This window comes from Anas platyrhynchos, chromosome 20, assembly GCF_047663525.1.
Source record: "Anas platyrhynchos isolate ZD024472 breed Pekin duck chromosome 20, IASCAAS_PekinDuck_T2T, whole genome shotgun sequence".
Taxonomy (NCBI): Eukaryota; Metazoa; Chordata; class Aves; order Anseriformes; family Anatidae; genus Anas; species Anas platyrhynchos.
The window spans coordinates 3586493-3603215 of NC_092606.1; the positions used below are offsets into that span (position 1 = coordinate 3586493).

The 16723-nt window shown below is 53.6% G+C and overlaps 1 protein-coding gene across 8 annotated transcripts in view; it reads right to left on the reverse strand.

Annotated features, from left to right (window-relative positions):
• RPH3AL (rabphilin 3A like (without C2 domains)) overlaps positions 1-15789 on the reverse strand; it is a 41453-nt gene extending 25664 nt beyond the window's left edge. The window contains exons 1-8 of one of the 8 annotated variants that reach the window (XM_072026113.1): positions 15585-15789; positions 15322-15489; positions 13573-13725; positions 13068-13193; positions 8834-8993; positions 4565-4672; positions 3115-3258; positions 962-1091 (exon numbers count right to left, since the gene is read on the reverse strand). In XM_072026113.1, the coding sequence (XP_071882214.1) occupies positions 962-1091; positions 3115-3258; positions 4565-4641 (351 nt within the window). In that variant the 5' untranslated portion in view covers positions 4642-4672; positions 8834-8993; positions 13068-13193; ... (1 more) ...; positions 15322-15489; positions 15585-15789. The other 7 variants (XM_038165680.2, XM_072026111.1, XM_072026112.1 and 4 more) reach the window with 7 other exon arrangements.
• Positions 15790-16723: the final 934 nt, after the last annotated feature.

Genomic DNA, 16723 nt, shown 5'->3' on the forward strand with positions numbered 1-16723 from the left:
CAGCCTGCACAGCTGCTTAAGCACAGAGCTGCCAGCACACACCCCTGCGTGGTAAGACGTGGGATTTACTCAGTGCTGCCCTGCAGACTCCATGGGACAACTCTGCAGTGATGGGGTGGGTGGCACCAGCAAGTGTCCCCTTGGCTCTGGTGCCCAGCAGGGACACCAGGCTGCTCCCTCCCACCCTGACACCAGTCAGAAGCACTCCTGCACCCACTGGTACCCTCACCTCTCCCCAGGCACTGCTCTGAGCACTCGCACAGACATCTCCCCAGGGAAGGATGGGCTTCAAGTGCAGGAGAAGCAGCCTCCCAGCAGAGGGAGGATAAGGTGGTTGCCTTGGAGATCCTCATCTCCGCAGCAATGCAGTTTAACCCCTGCTTGTCGGGGAGCCCAGACGAGCAATAATCATCCCACAGGGATGTAGGATGTTATGTAGGACCTACACACTATGTAGGTCTCCCTACATGCCTGTGCTCCCTTCCAAACAACACCTGTGCAGTCCTGCCAATGACACACACAGTCACTGATGCACAGGTAATTTATGTATCATTGAGGTTGGAAACCTTACACTGGTTTGGAACTTAAAGATGGGTTTGAGCCCTCTGTAGAAACACATTACTGGAAGGTCTAAGGGCAGACCCTGCAGGAAGGAGCAGTAAGGTACACAGACACTTCTATAGGTGCCTCTGACAGACGCACATTTCTGCCCTTTCTCTGGAACGCCAGTATCTACCCGGCTGATGCACACCATCTCAGCAGTAAGTGCAGTTTGGGCACTTTAGGATCACAAGGAATAAGGTAAAAAGAAAAAACCCTGTGGCTTGACAGCACCAACCCGGTCAAGCAGGGCTAAGATAAGTTAACTCCACAGAGCGATCTCCCTTCCGAGAGCCCCAGTGGCCTTGCCTGGACAGACCTGCTACCAGGAGTAGGCAGGAACCCCTGTGAGCAAACCCACCTTTTTGCAGTCCTGACAGAAGACCGAGGTGCTCCCCAGCAGCCCGAGCAGCTCCCCGCAGAGCAAGCACTGGGAGAGGCCGTTTCCCATCGCGTTCTTTCTCATGTTCTCCAGCCGCTCCACCAGGCGCCTGCAGGGAACAAGGCCAGGCAGAGGTCACAGCAGGTCCTTGGGCACTGCAGAACGGCTCTGTGGCAATCTCAGATCTACAGGAGGAAGCTGTGCCAAAAACCTACAGGTGTGTGCTCCAGGTTCAGCCTTCTCGTGGAGTTCGGAGCCCCTTGCTGGGACCGTATGTACCCTCGCTTCAGTCTCTGCGCTCAGTGTTTCCTAGTAGCTGGCTCTTGGTCCTCAGGGAATAAAACCCCTGTAAGTCCATCTGCTGGTGCTCACCGAGACCAGGAGAAGCAAAACTGGGAGCACCACTGGCAGGCACGGCTCAGCCAGTGTGCACAGGGCAGATGGCTCACAAGAAAAGCACCCAGCACCCTTCAGGAGCTCAGTGCCACCTCGGCAGCACAGTCTCAGCACAGTGATTTCCTGCCTGGGGAGCAGGAAAAGGGTTCAGTGCTCACACCAGGGCAAGTCAGCACACGGAAAGGGCAGAGGAGTTAGACAGTGAGACCTGCCAAGCCCTGCTCTGTTTTCACATGCCCTCCCTGAAAGCAGCACTGCAGGCATGCGACTTACATCTCATTAGAAGCAGGAAGGCCAGACCGAAGCCATCAGACCAAAATGAGCCTGGCTACGGTACAAGAATGCCAGCAACTACCCCCTGCTTCGTTCGACAGCCTGCTTGGAAGACAGGAAGCACATATTGTATGCACAACGTCCACAGCAGCAGGACCACGGAAGGGAAGGAAGGAGGGACAGGCGATTCGGAAGCGAGATGCGGAGGGCGTGCAGAGCGAGGCTGCTGTCGTGAGATCGCTGCGAGGCCATTGTCGGGCATCGTCTGTCGGCGGGGAGGATGACAAACAGCCAAACATTTCTCAGAGGCAGCAACCAGCCGCAGCCACGTGGCTCGGTCCTGTTATCCTTGCATCCCCCTTCTCATTAGTGCTAATGTCCCACCAGCCAAGCCCCGCGCTGCGAGGAGGGCAAGGTCTGTTTGGAAGAGGCACTGCCCGCGGTGCCGAGGTCAGACCGCACAGCCAGGCTGAGCCGTCGTTACCGGATTTATGATCCTTGACTTCAGCACAAGAGAACCCCCTGGAGTTAACACAGGCATTTCGGAGAACGCTTCAGCAGGGGAACAGCGGGGCTGTCGCTGTGCACAGCTACACCAGCACAGGAGCCATCAGCCCCTCGGGGTCGCTGGCTGCTTCCAGGGCTGCTGGGGTCCCCCACGCAGCACACAAACATCACTGCTCGTCCTCACCAGCACTAACGTGCACTGTGCAGGGACAGAGCTGAGCACAGGGGCATGGAGCTGGGCCTGCTGGGCTCGGGCTGGGAGTCACCGAGGCTTCGTGCCTGGTGAGCATAAACCCCGCTGGGAAATGCTGCAGGACAGCCAAACTCTCCTGCTTTAAAGACCGTCAGCGCAGGTCAAGCACAGACACAGCCGAGGCCAGATCTCCAGCAGGACTGAAAGCAAATAGAAATCTGCAGCAGCAAAAAGGAGAAGGATGCCTGTAAATCAAGTAATTCAGGCTAACAAACCCCATCCAGAGAACTCAGCGAAGTAGAACACAAACCCATTCACTGCTCCAGGCAAAATCCCAGGGGGCTGCTGTGGACAAGGGAAAACCTAAGGCATTGCCAGGAATGGTCTCTGAGCTGTGCCGTCCACCAGCAGTGGGTGCAGCTGCACAGCTTGGCGTCTCCCCAAGCCTCTTCCAGAGCCCCCAGGGCAGCTGCCTTAGCACAGGCTGCATTTACCAGGGACTGTGTCAGTGACTGCAACCACAGAAGTCCCAAGGCTCAAAGAAGGCATGAGAAAGGCCTGCGACGTGGGAAGAAGGAAAAAACTAAATTACATCCTTCCTAACGTTCATCACCTCCAAACAAGCAACACGGGAGGGGGAAAAAAACTGACCTAAGGGATGCTCTGACTGATGGAGGCTGAGCTCAGGCAGCCAAGAGAGCCACTTCTCCATCTGCTCTGACCTTTCCCTCTGAAGGAAGGGGACAAACGAACGTGACTGTACCCTATGCGCTGCTGCTCGACGACGTCCAATTTCTCTGCCTTGCGGATGACTTCCAGAATGACCTCGAGTTCCTGCGGGCTCAGAGCCTGCATCTTCCTCTGCTTCTCCGTCTGGAACGTGTGCACTGACCAGCCCGTCTGGAGCCTGCGGGAAGGGGCGGAGGGAGGAATTAAGTTGTGAAAGGAAAGCACAAAACCCCTGCCCCGTCCCACAGGCCAAACCTGCCCAGCACACGGGGTGTACGCCAGCCTTCCATCAGGCAAGCCTGTTCCCTGGCTAACACCCACAGCGGGAGTCTCTTCTCACTGACCAGCTCACCACAACACTCCTCCAGCAGCAATGAGCGCTGCTCCTCCTTCCCTGCCCTTTCATTTCCCTCTACAACCCAGTTTCCCTCTACAACTCCATGTCCTCCCTCCATTTGACTGTCCAAAATGAAATCTGGTCCCCCTAGGGCTAGGCTGCCTCGGGGGTGTCGTTGCAGAGATGGTGCTGATGCCAGACACCACAAATGCCCTGCAGCGACTCCGGAGCACAAGGACTACCTGCACCCTCCTCCCTCCAGATCCCGTGTTCCTAAGGGCCTCAGTTCAAGCACACGAATCACCAGGCATACCTGGAAATAAACAGAAATTTGGAAACTTCCTTCCTTGGTCTACCCCAGGCCTGCAGGAACACTGTGGCAAGCCACTTCCCTCCGTGCCCGTGCAGAACAGCTGACATTTCTCCTCAGCTCGCTTGGGGACGGGAGGGAGCTTTCACAGCTCAATTAATTACCATTCAGTAGGGGTTTAGAGGTCACTGGATAAACTCATGCTTGCCAGCAGAAACCAGGGCACAATCAGGCACAGCTGTTTTAATGAGGCTTTCAGGTGAAGGCAGGGGAAGTGGCGGTGGCACGCACGGCTCCCACTCAGCCAGTGCCCCCCTCTGACACTGGGTGATCCCATATTTTCCAAAACCCTGCAGCAGGCTGACCCCAGAGGTTCAGCCAGGAGCAGAGGTGGCAGGGACAGAGCACTGGTTGCTGGAGAAGGAAAGCATCCAAGAAACAAATGCAATTCCAGTGCTCGACTCACCTCCATCCCCTTGTCTTTAGGTCATGTGGTAATTGAACTTCAGTGGAAAATGAGATCAAATGACAAATTCCTAAAACAAAGGAGCTCTGGCAGCTGGGGGATGCTCCCCGTTATATATAGGGTGGTGCAGGGATACAGCCTGTCTCCAAGCCCTTCCTTTCATCCCAGGAAGGGCTGGTGGGACAGACTGATGGTCTCCCAGAGCACCAAGCCCCAGCTTAGCAGGCTCCTGCCCCATCCACGCAGCTCACCCTGATGGTGCAGAGGGGTTTGTGTGACAGGCAGCAACTCCTGCCTCACAGCCAGGCTGCGGATGAGGCCGCTGCCCCACAACACTAATTGGAGGCTGGAAGGAGAGGATGGAGACTCACTTGGCACGCAGAGCCAGCTGCCGGTCGTTGGGGCACACCCACTGGCCCGTCCCGCTGCCAAAAATCGTGTCGGCCATGGCACTGGGCTGGGAGGAGGCAGGGTCACACCTGTAAGAAGCAAACACCAGCATGAAGTGCAGCAGGGAAGCCCAGGGCAGCAGCTGGCACAGCTCCACCAGTCGTCCCCAAGGGATGCTGTTCCCAGCAAACACGACGGAGGTGATCTGCCGGCGTCATGCTCGCTGGAAGCTGACTGACTCGCACCCACAGACAGCAGTAAAAACATACGATCATCCTCATGAAATATAAGCCAATAAATACCTTCTGATACTACATTAAGACAAGGCTGGAAGTTTAGATTTTATGGCCCTGAAAAAAGGCCGCAGACTCTGTCAGCTCCATTGTAATTTTTCATTTCCAACCAGAGCAAAGTGTTGTTTGCAAGAACAATCTCTGCCCCATCACCTCTGGAGCCCTAGTGCTGCAGTACTGACAGAAAAAGCCACTCTAAAGGACACAAAGAAGCTACAGTTGCTGGGTTTTTACCTCTTAACGGGGTAACAAACAAAAGCCCACGCGACAATCAGAATGAATAGTGGCAAGTCACTTCGTTCATTAAAACTGCCTCCATAATAGCCTGATATTTATAACTACAGCCTACAATAGCAGCTTGTTTGCATTCGCTGATGTTTAAGACAGCACCTCTTTCAGCAGATCTCCTACCGGGGCTCCTGTAACCAGCACAGTCACACCAGTGATCCCCCGCGTTCAGTGACAGCTTCACCGTGAGCCGCCTGGTAAAGGCAGCCAGAGCCGCCTGCCACACGCTCACGGGAGAAATGCATCCCCAGAAGGGACAGCCTCAGCCCTACCAGGAGCTCAAACCAACAGGAAGCACCAAGGGACAGAAGCAGCCAAAAGATTTCAGCAGAGACAAACCCAGTCTTGATGCACCAAGCTTTCTCCCAGCTGGATTTGCTCTCCAGCAGAGCAAGTGTCTCATGAGCCTTAATGCATAAATTTCTAGGTATTAATACTTACCTTTCCCAGAGCAGACATTTGCCAGCTTTGAAACCTTACCTGCTGGGCAGAGATAACGTGCTTAATGCTGTTTGGCAAACACAAATCAGATACAATAGCAGGCAACTTATATCACCTGCCAACAGTGCAGTAATTCCCCAGAAAACACATGTTGCAGTCTCAATTCACAGCACACTTACCCCGGTGCTGCGGTTCAGCGTGCTGCACCTCCGCCTGCTATCTGCTGCCGACACACAGAGCCTTCTGCTTCTCTGCCAGGCGCAGAGGCTTCGCAAGCTGCACGGCCTTGGCCTTTTTATACTCAGGCAGCTTGTGCAAATCAATCTCTGCCCGCACTGAGCTCACATGTGCCACATGTGCCGCACTCGCCCCCCAGCGCAGAAGCGCTGAGCCGGGCTGCAGCACTGGCAGCTATCCCCTGCCAAACCCACGTCAGCCTCCAGCCAGGGTGGCTGCAAACCATAACCCAGCAGCCTCCTCTCTGACCATCCAGTTTCTGGAGAGCCTGAAAACCCAGCTCTTCCACCAGGCAGGAGGGAGGAGGAGGAATTCCAGGCGAGGCACAGACTTCTTTCAGTGCAGGGGACAGCTGTGTAAATCAGGTGAAGGCTCCAGCAGCTCGGCCTGACTACAGCAAAGCGAGGCAGGGAGGAGATGGCATGCTACAGGAAGGTTCAGCAGAGAAAGAGTTCAAGGCAGGAAAGACAGAGTTGTCACAGTTTTTTAAGCATTTACTACATTAGCTAAGGGGACCGCTCTTGAAAGGCATCATCCCTTGATGAAATCCTTGAACTCTGGCATCTTCTATTTACCAGATACTTTCCTTGCTTTCACACACGCCTGCATTTCCATTTCGTACTAGAACACCTCCTGCTCTTGTCAGCCCCTTCATGATCTCAGGCGGGGACAGAATGCAGTCCCCACATGTCCCACAGCAGCTCACGCACCTGGGAGCGATCGAGCATTAATGGCAAAGGAACACAGAGGCTCCTGCCCCCAGGCCAGTGTTAGAGGCAGAGAGAAGCTAAAATTTCACACAGCACAGCCAACCCGGGATTTTTCAGAGATTTTCCGAGCCTGTGATGCGTTGTTACAGGATTATATGCACATTTACCCCCCACACAAATGCATATATTAAATTACTCCTCAGCTGTACCACATTCTCCTCCCTCCCACTCACACACACCTGAAGAAAAGCACAGCCCACGCAATTGATGGCCACTGGCAAGGCTGAATGCATACAGCCAGACCGACGTGACCGGCACTTGGCAACTCTGGGATGTTTATCCTAGAACCCAGAGCTGGAAATCTGCCCCACAGCGTGGCCGGGGCAGAGGAGTTTGCTTTGCCAGCAGCTGTGCCTTCAGGATGGACAACAGCACTGAATCCATCCACCCCTCCTCTGCAGAGCTTTATCTGCTCTACCAGAGCTGAAGGCAAGTCAGAATAGAGCACATCAGCTAAGCATTTTTCTCAGGAGAGACCTAACCACATTCTCCAGCCTCATACCACAGTGCGCTTTTCTCAGCATGACTGAACAAAAACAAGCAATGTCATGCTCTTTTGCCTCTTGTTACTGAGCATACGCTTTCTGTTCTCCACCATTCCCTGAGCAGCATCTGCAAAGAGAGAGGGAAAACAAAACAGCCTGGAGATCCATCATATCCCCAAGCAGTCTTCAGAGAGATTATTCCCTAAAATATTTACAGGAGCATTTTCTTTCCGCGGCAGCGAGTATCTGCTGCTCCCTCTGATGTACCCTGGCATTGCAGACGGCGTTGCACCTTTGCCTCTGGAAAAAAATCAGGGTACCTCCAAGAAGGCAACAAGAACGCCATAGGACTGCAGGCCATGGTCTGCTGGGGTGGAAACGGGAGCACTAACAGGGCTGGAGGGAAAGGAACATCTTGCACGGCCCCTGGACTGATGGCAGAGAAACGGTACTAGGAAGACATGAAGCACCCTCCCTCTTATCTCTGTACAGGACAAGAAGTACGGGGGAATCAGCCTCATCAGAAACACCGAGATAGCAAAACCCCAGCAGGCTGAGGAGTCATTTCTGTGGGCTGTGGTGAAACAAACAGCCCCCTCGCAGCCAGCCCTCGCTGTGTTACCTTTCAGAGACCCTGCAGTCAGCGCCCACCTCCCCGAACATCCCCTCCCTGTCCTCCTCTCCTCTCCCCAAGGCAGAGAGCAGGGAAGCAGCCGGTCTCCAGCAGAGAGAGCAGAAGAAACCCACAGCTCTTGGCACTGCCACAAGTACACCACATACAGAATAGAGGGGCAGCGCAGGCACCGAGCGGTACAGACAGAAACCTTCCTGCTGCACAACTCTGCTTTTTACTCAAATTAAGAACTACGAGGGAGCCCTTGTCTTGCTGGTACGAAATGACCTGCTTTAACAACCCTCCACCTGTTCGCTCCTTTCCTGCGATGGAGGAAGCCATGTGAAACAAAACCTCATTAAACCTGAGTCCACCTGGCTGTGCTTGGCAGAGGAGCGATGGGGAGCGTGGCAGGGAAGGAGCAGTGCCCTGCAGTGAGCCAGGAGAGGCCCGGGGACGTGTAGCTGAGCTCAGCTCTGCCTGCAGCTCTAACAGAGAGCTGCTTCTGCTGCCTCCGTGACGAGACCTGGACCAGCCAGAGAACGAGGTGCCTGACAGCAGGACCTCAGTCTGCCAGGGGAAATCTTCTGGCAAGGTCTGAGAGGAGGGAAAAGCAGCAGGGTCATGCTGGTGGCTCGGTCCTGCAGCCCTGCGTGGTGACCACAAGGCAGTGCAGGAGGAGGCCTTTCCCCCAGACAGCCCCCACTGAAGAAGGCAGTACTGCAGACATAGCCCTGTCAAAGCACTTCAGGCCCTTCTGAAAAAACAGCCTTTCACAGCCTCAACATAACCCATCCTTACCTGAACAGCAGCGAGGAGCCTTGGCAGGTCATGCCAAAGGTTCAGTGAGCACGGTGGCTGCTATCTGACCAGCCCCAAGAGCAGATGCTTAAAGAATAGAAGAACGGAGCAGAGCACAGCGATACTTTTCCAGAACATCCTCCCAACAGAGATGCCTGCATCATGCACTCCCTGAGCCAGGCTGTAGCTCCGTATTTAACACCCTTAACACTCTTCCGTCCCAAATTTATCCACTTGCTTTTCCAGCTCATGTACACTTTCAGTACCGTCTTGCTACGCTGAGCCCCTTCCCCGCTCCACCTCGAACACATTTTGACAGTACCTTGACTGCACCAAGGCTAAAAACCGAAGGGTCCCGTTGACATTGAGGCAGTCACTGCAGCAGGCACCAGCTCCTCACGGCAGCGAAGGCACAGCTTGCACGAGCCCTCCTGCGGCTGGGCTGATTACAGGTGCCCACAAAGCATGAATCCCTCGGAGCCCTACAAAAAAAAACAAACAACAAAAATGTCCTACACAGCCCCATAAGGAGCTCCCCAGCCAGCTTTCATTTGCCTGGTTATTTCAGCTAAGCAGCTCGCATCTGTATTAATTTGTTTTTATAGAAAATTAATTAGGCTTTTTTTTTTTTAAATACTTCATTTAAAAAAAATAAAAATTACACAGTTGGCCAGAGCCAAGCTCCCGATCCCCAAGCCGAGCAGTGCCGGTGTAATTAACTCGCCTGCTCCAAGGGCTGCACTTCCCCCAGGACTCCCCGCTCGCATCAGGTGCCGTTCTGGTCTCGTTTTCCTTTTAGCTGCTGCTCCCTCAAAGACACAGCGTAATTACTCTCTGCTCCGCACACCAGACCCCATTAGCCCCGGGAAACCTTAGCAACTAAGCGAGTGCTTGCTCTCGTTGCTATGACAGGGGATCAGCGGGGACGGAGGGAGATAAGGGCAACCCAGCGCCTCCCGGGAGGCGAGGGAAAGGCTCTTGGTCTTCCCCTCGTGTGCTCAGGATCCTCGTGCCACTGCTGTATTTCAAAGCACGTGGCTCTTCCAGGGGGACAGAGCAACCCCTGGGGCTGCAGGAGTGTGGCAGAAGACACGTAGGTGACTCTCAAGGCAGATGAAGTCTCAGAGTTGCCTCTGTACAAGAGCCAGCCTGAGTCGGGGCTGTACTCAGGCCCACATCCAGCAGTCCCTCAGCCATCCCAGCAGCCAGGAACCTGCTGCAGGCACGGCCACTTCCCAGGGGCTCATCAGGAAGCCAAGAAGCCCTCGCCCTCCTGCTTTTGGAAAGGGAGAGAGACAGCTGGAGCAACACAACCTGATCAGACTTGACTCCTGCCTCTGCGGCTTGGGCCAACAAAGAACACGCAGCGTCCAAATAAGCACCACAAAGCCTTGGCAGGCTGAGGGACAGCGTTTAAGGAACACACGGAGACACTTGTTCCCAGTCTGTCCCATCGCGATGGCTCAATCCAAGTGCCAGTGACACAGTGAAGACCTCATTCAGGGCCATCTCTTGGGTTCTGGCTGGCCCAGCTCAGATGAGCACAAACCAGTCTCAGCACACGGAAAGGGAGAGAAGTGTTGTTAGCCCATAAGGCTAAGTGGGAAAAGGAGCAAGTGGGGATGACGTTTTTTGGGGAAAAAAAGAAGGTTCCCATGCACCAGAGCTGCTTCACAATCCTAGCAGCAGTGGCAAGAAGCCTAAGTGCTTTAAGATGGTGCTTGTTAAAGAGATTATAAAACACAATGCCCTGGAGGTCCATGCCAGTCCTCTGAGTGGGAAGATAAAATCAGCTCTACAGGAAAACCGACATACGGTACCAACAAGCCCGTATTAATGAGAGGCACTTATTAGCACAGCTACTTGATCTATGGTGAGCTATAAAGAACCAGTTTTTGCCCTAGCAAATCAGTCTGCTGGCTCCCCAGCACCCTGCAACGCTGGGGAGGGAAGCCAGCGCTGTTCCACCTGCCAAGGTGTATCTTTATTTACCAGACTTTGGCCTCGGTTCCTTCTGATCCCCAGCCAGGCAGGTGCTCTGCACCAAGTGAATAAATAATTCATGAAGGCAGCAGGCTCTGCTCCCTCTGACTCACCTTCTGGGGCAGGTTGATCTGGCGTAGGCCTCCAGAGAAGCAAATTAGCATCTAAATGGCTAATTAGAAAGACTCCTTTCGCTATTCTGATATGTTAAAAAGCTCAGGAGGCCTTATGTGGCGGGTGGCTGGCAGGGTGGAATCAGCACCTCCCAGCCTCCAGAGGAGCATCAAGTTTCTTAGAAAGAATTGGACAGAGCAGGGAGATGCTGAGCGCAGGCCAGCATTTGTCCAGGAATCCCTTGCAGGAGAACCCCGTGCCAGCCTGCTCCGCCGCTATAACCTCAAGTGAACCAGGAACAGCACTTCCATGGCCGGCAGAGAGACGGCTGCTACGCGGAGCCTCGCCAAAAACCTGCTTTGGGCACAGCTCTGAGCCGCAGCGCAGCCATCCTACCTGGAGGGTGACAATCCCTTTCTCAGCACCCCGAAGCCTTGGGCATCCCGGGAGGCGTTTGAGCCACACGTAGGCACGGCAGCAGCGACTCCACGTCCAGCCCTGTTGCTGGTACGAGCAGGAAGGAAGCCGTGGACTTTGACCGAGCTGCAGCAGCCCCAACACCCCGCAGGCAGCAGGGCTCCCAGGTGCTCGGCAGCGCTCCCAGAACCGCAGGGAGCACCCACCCAAGGGCTGCAGGATGGATCCACGTGGCTGCTCCGTGCCAGGCACACGGCCCAGCTCACCAGGACTCACCAGGACTCACCAGGACCCACCACCTCCACGAGGTTGAGCACGTCCAGCCCGGCACCGCTCGCTTCTTTCCCCTGTGCCTCTGCCACTTAACGCTGCCTTCACCTGGCTGGGGAGCTTCCAGCACCGCACCCTCCAAACGGACAGCTCTGGGGGGTGCTAGGGGGTGCGAGGTGCTCCCAAAGGGGGTGCGGGGTGCTCCCAAAATGAGTCTGCGGTGTTCCCAAAGAGGGTGCTGGGCTACCCAGTGGGAAGGCACCGGGAACCCTGAGCCCCAGCAGCCACCCGGGGCCACCTGCCCTGAGCTCCGGGGCAGGGCACGGCGGGGCTGAACGGGGCAGAGCCCCACCGCCCTCCTCTTCGTCCTCCTCCTCCTCCTCCTCTTCCTCTCCCCCCGGCACCCACCTGCGCCTCCGCTGCGCTCCCGCACCGAGCCCCGGAGCCGCCCCCGGGCGCGGCGGAAGCGGAGCCACCTGCACCGCCCGGCACCGGCCCCCCCCCGCCGGCCGGGCACCCCCTGGCGGCCGCAGCCCCCGGACAAACCCCGGACAGACCCCGCGGACACGGCCCCGAACGGGGAAGGGAGAGGGGTGAGCCCCTGATGAGTTACCCGGGGGGGAGAGAAAGGGACTGGGGATGGAGCGGGGGGCGGGAGGAAGGGAAGAAGGTGGGAAAGGGGAAAAAAAACACACATACAAGGAGGAAAACTACAAGGCGAGAGCTAAATAGAAAGAAACAAACACTGAAAGCGAACAAAAAATAAATAAATAAGTAAATAAAAAGAATGGAAATGCAAAACCGCACGCGAACGCGCAGCCACACGCAGAATGCCCAAACAAAAAAACAAGGCACAAAACCAAACAAAACGCACACAGGCACACGGAAATCTCCAAGCAGAACCCACACGAAAACAAAGCCACAGAAAACACAAACAAAACCACCCAAACAAACAAAAAACAAAAAAATCACAAAGCACACACACAAACACAACAAAAAGAAAATAAAACAAAAAGCAAAACAAAACCCCCAAAAAACAGCAAACCCAACAAACAACTAATATTAAATAATAATAACAATAATAATAATAATAATAAAAAACTCAGCAAATTTAAGAACTGTGGACCAAAATCTGCACACATGACCCTAACAACAGGCACAGGCTACAGAAGGTGGCCTGGGACCAGCAGCAAAATGTGGCTTTGGGAGGAAGGTGCAAGGCTGCTGCTGAGGGTTAGTGCAGGGAAAAACCCCCATCACCACTGAACGCTGTGCTGCCTGCAGCGGGCTCACTCAAGCTGGGTGCTCCTGAATTTACAACTGGGGAAACAAGCTAAACACCTCCAGTCTTCCCTGTGACGGGGAAATGCAGCCATGAGGACCATGCAGTTGCTCCATCTGGAAGCCACAGCACTGTCAGGGCAGGAGGACAGGGATTTGGGACCCACTGCTCGAGTGGCTCTGTGCAACCCTGAAGTGCCCAGGGGGCTGTGGAGCAATAGGTGTCCCCAGAGCGGGCAGAGATGCTTGTAAGGAACTGCTGTGACGGCTGGGGGTCTGTCTGCTCCTTGCCATGTCTTGGAGGGGGATCACACCATAACAGACAAGACAGGCCCTTTCCTAGGCTCTGGGAGTTAAAGTGATGTTGTTTCCGTTTGCCCTCCCTGCCAGGACTGCTGTGAGAGGTCTCCCCATGTCATCAGAAGCTGGGTCCCTTCGAAGGATGGCACGGACACAGGGCAGGATGGGGTGAGCCGGGCGGCTCCTCTCACCTTAGCACGCAGGGACCTGCATGGCTCTCCTGCTCTCCACAGCTGCTTCAAGCCCACTCCCTCATAGTTCATCACTGTAAAACTTGTCTCACCTCACATTCTGAAGACTCTCACAAATGCTAATTACTGCCAGAGAAAGAAAAAAAGAAGAAAAAATAAATCTTCAGTCCGTGCTTTTACTGCCTGCTCGTAAAAAGCCCAGCGGCCCTGCAAGCCTCCCCCACATCCCTCTGTGTGTGCCTCATGGAATAAGCTTAGGCAACCTAAATTAACTTTTACGTAAATCAAGCTCAAGTCTGAGTATATGCTTTGCTTTCTTTTGGGGTTAGGCAAACGCTGAAAAATATATTAGAGGAAGCAGTGTTTGCATTAATATAGAGCCTGTATTTCCATGGAAGAAAGCGTTTGAAGATGACGTTTCACACCAGGGTACTCCTCCTCACAGTCAATAACATAAATAAATTAAACACACGGTTCAGCCAACTTCAGGAAAAAGATAAATTACCTTATTTAGCAAGCCGTACTGGCAAGAACAATAGGCACAGGAAACGACACACATCGCAGAGCCTGTATCCATTCTGCTGTCAAATCAGCTTGTCGAGATCCCCGCAGAACCACGGATGCTTCAGAGTCCAACCGCAAAGCTGGGCCTTGAGAGCTGCAAGTCACAGGGAAAAAATATGACACTGCATAAAAAATTTAGAAAGGCTAAATATGAGTTTTATCTTGATAGCACGAAGTCAATTTTTAATACACTCATCTCTCAGAAAGCCAGCACTTCCAATTCCACCCAAGGAACCCTTCAAAATCTCTCTTTTATCGATGATGGGTTTCACTGAATTATTCACCAGCCCACAGCTGCCAAAGGTTTTAGCTGTACACACGACCAGGACTGTAGTGGGCAGCAAGCTGCTCCTGCAGGGCTGTCAGCGATGCTGTCAGAGCACTGCAGATGCCCCAGCTGATGCTGGCCAGCACTGGCACCTTCACCTGCAACCCTCGGGCGGGCTCAAAAGACCCTGAGCAACCCCAAGCCAAACCAGCTGATTGCTCACCTCTGAAAGGCCACCTCCTGGGGACAGGCAGCCAGGAGGTGTCACACTCAGGGGACATTTGGTGCTCCCTTTCTCATCACCCTGACTACTCCAGCCCTGTTTAGCTGCTTTGCAATTCACAGCAAGGAGCCAAGGATTTATTTTTTTTTTCCAAGCTACTGTTACTCTGATTGTAATTATTCAGTCCTCAGCAATTCAATTTGTACTTGTCCCTCTAATTATTATTCCTAAGCAAAAAGGTCAACGATTCAGTGACTAATCTGGAAAAGAAAAAAAAAAAGTCTATAGAACACACCTGTTCAAGAATATTTAAGACAAAGGGAAAGATTAAAAAATACTGATGCTTCATAGCAAATTAAGGTACTTCTTTACGCATTTTGAAGACAAATTCCCCACTCTGATCCAGTTTTTTTTTTTCACCTGCATGAACATATTACAATTCTAATTCTCATTTCCCTGTTCAAGGTAAGTTCACAACATCAGCTTTAATATTCCACAAGAAGACTTCCATGTTCACCCCAGCAGCTGCAGCAGGAGGTTTGTCTTGGTCATTACAGCGCATTACAAAATGATGCTTATTGGGGTTTTAAGCATTTATTTATGTCCTAATAAAATATACACTACATCTGTGAGGATCTATAGACTTGCTTAAAGAATGACCAACTTTTCCAGTCAGGATATAGGGCATGCTCACACTTCTCCCCTCAGAGGCACCGGCCTGGTGCATTACCCAGGTTTGGCATCAAACTGGGGTCATCGTAACGGCCCTGTCTCACCTGAGGAAACAAGTACAGCACTGCCTTCACTTCAGGTAACACTCACAATATGGGCAAGCTAAAACCAAAGAGGACAGTGAGAATATTCAAGCAAACTGAAAGATAAATCTCACAAGCCTTACACCTACAGATCAGCTCTACTGCTTTAACACAATTACTTACTGGCAGGGGTTGCAAATTGGACTTTATCTTATGAAATCATGCAGTATTTCCTTTTAAAATATATATGCCTCCAAGACACAGTAAAACTCTCAGAGGACAGTGGAAAGTTTGTTCTTCATATTTTTCATGTGAATTGCGTGCCCACCCACTAAGACCGGAGCCTGGCTTGAACAGAAAAGGGGGAGGAAGAGGAAAGGCACAGAGAGGAGTAAGGGGGTGTGGGATTTGCCTGGGGACAGTGCACCTTCAGAATACACTTACCTGCTGCTGGAGAGCACCTCGCCACCCCTCTGCCTCTCAGCCAGCCTCAGCAGGGGCAGATTAAGCAGGGAACACTGCTGATGGTCCTGCCTGCCCGACATGCCTGATATCAGATGAGTCTTCTTCTGTGTGGACCATGCCAGCCACGACCACTGGGCTCTAATTTGGCTGGAAAGTCAGATTTTGGCATAATAAAATGAAGGACAGCCACCCTTACCAACAAGTAATCCCCTTCTCTCAGCCTGCAAAAATATTACACTCACTTTTCAGCCTGGATGAATTATTTACATCCCATCACTGCCGTTCCTGTTTGCCTCGCCTTTCTGCCCCGTGTCACCATCCCTTTCATCCGCACGCACGCTCTGGAGACCTGCTGGCTGCTGTACAGCATTAGTAATAACCATCACTGCAAAATCCCTGCTGTTGACACTTTGAAATCAGACCATTAGCTGCAGTCGGAGAAGTGCTGCCTGCAGCCTGCGGAGCCGCCGTGGGAGCAGCCTCCTGGGAGGCCGATTTCATCACAACCTGTCTGAATGCAGCTGCAAGCATCTGCCAAATTTCACATCTAAATAGATCAGAAGGAGAGAAGGGAAGAGGCAGAGAGGAAAGGGGGGAAGGCAACAAAACCAGAACTAAACCTCCCATTATACCCAGGGGCAGGAGGACAAAGAAGGCGGTGCATTACTTCAGTGACTGCTGCAAAAGAGCCCGCCAGTGCTTTTCATCCGGGCTCACCTCCCAATTAAGTGCTCTCATCTCCCCAGCGAGGCTGTTAACAACTCAGCTCACCTCACAACAGGCTCGCAGAGTGGCAGGAGAGCCGCATGTTGTGCCGAGCCGAGCTCTGTTCCCCTCAGCAGCCATCCAAGGAGCACAGCCATCGCCCTGCTTTGTGGGCTAGGCAGAGAGGTTGAAGGGGCAATTTCCCTTCAGGACTTCATGGCGAAGGCTGCGGTACCTCAGGGAAGCCTGGGCTTTCTGCCACAGTCAGGCACAGGGGGACGCAGTGATCGCAGCCAGCGCTGGGCCCTGGCCAAGCGGGCAGGCCCGGGCTGGCCCCCGCGCCATGGCTGCCCTGGAGACCTCGCTGAGGCAGCGGAGGGGAAGGGGAAGGGCCCAGTGAGATGGAGGGGAAGGTGCCCAGAGGAGGAGAGGAGGGGGCAGGTGAGGAGAAAGGGAAGGTGCTGAGGGGAAAGGGAGAGGGAGAGCACTGAGAGGAGGGAGCCACTGAGGGAAGGGGAGATGGAGCGGTAATACCTGAGGGGAAATGGAGAGGGAAGGCATGAGAGGAGGGAAGGGAGACGGGGGTAAAACCTCAGGGGGATGTTGGGGAAAGTGCTGAGGGGAGGTGGAGGGTGTCACGGAGAAGGGGGAATGCCATGGTCACTGACTCTCCCTC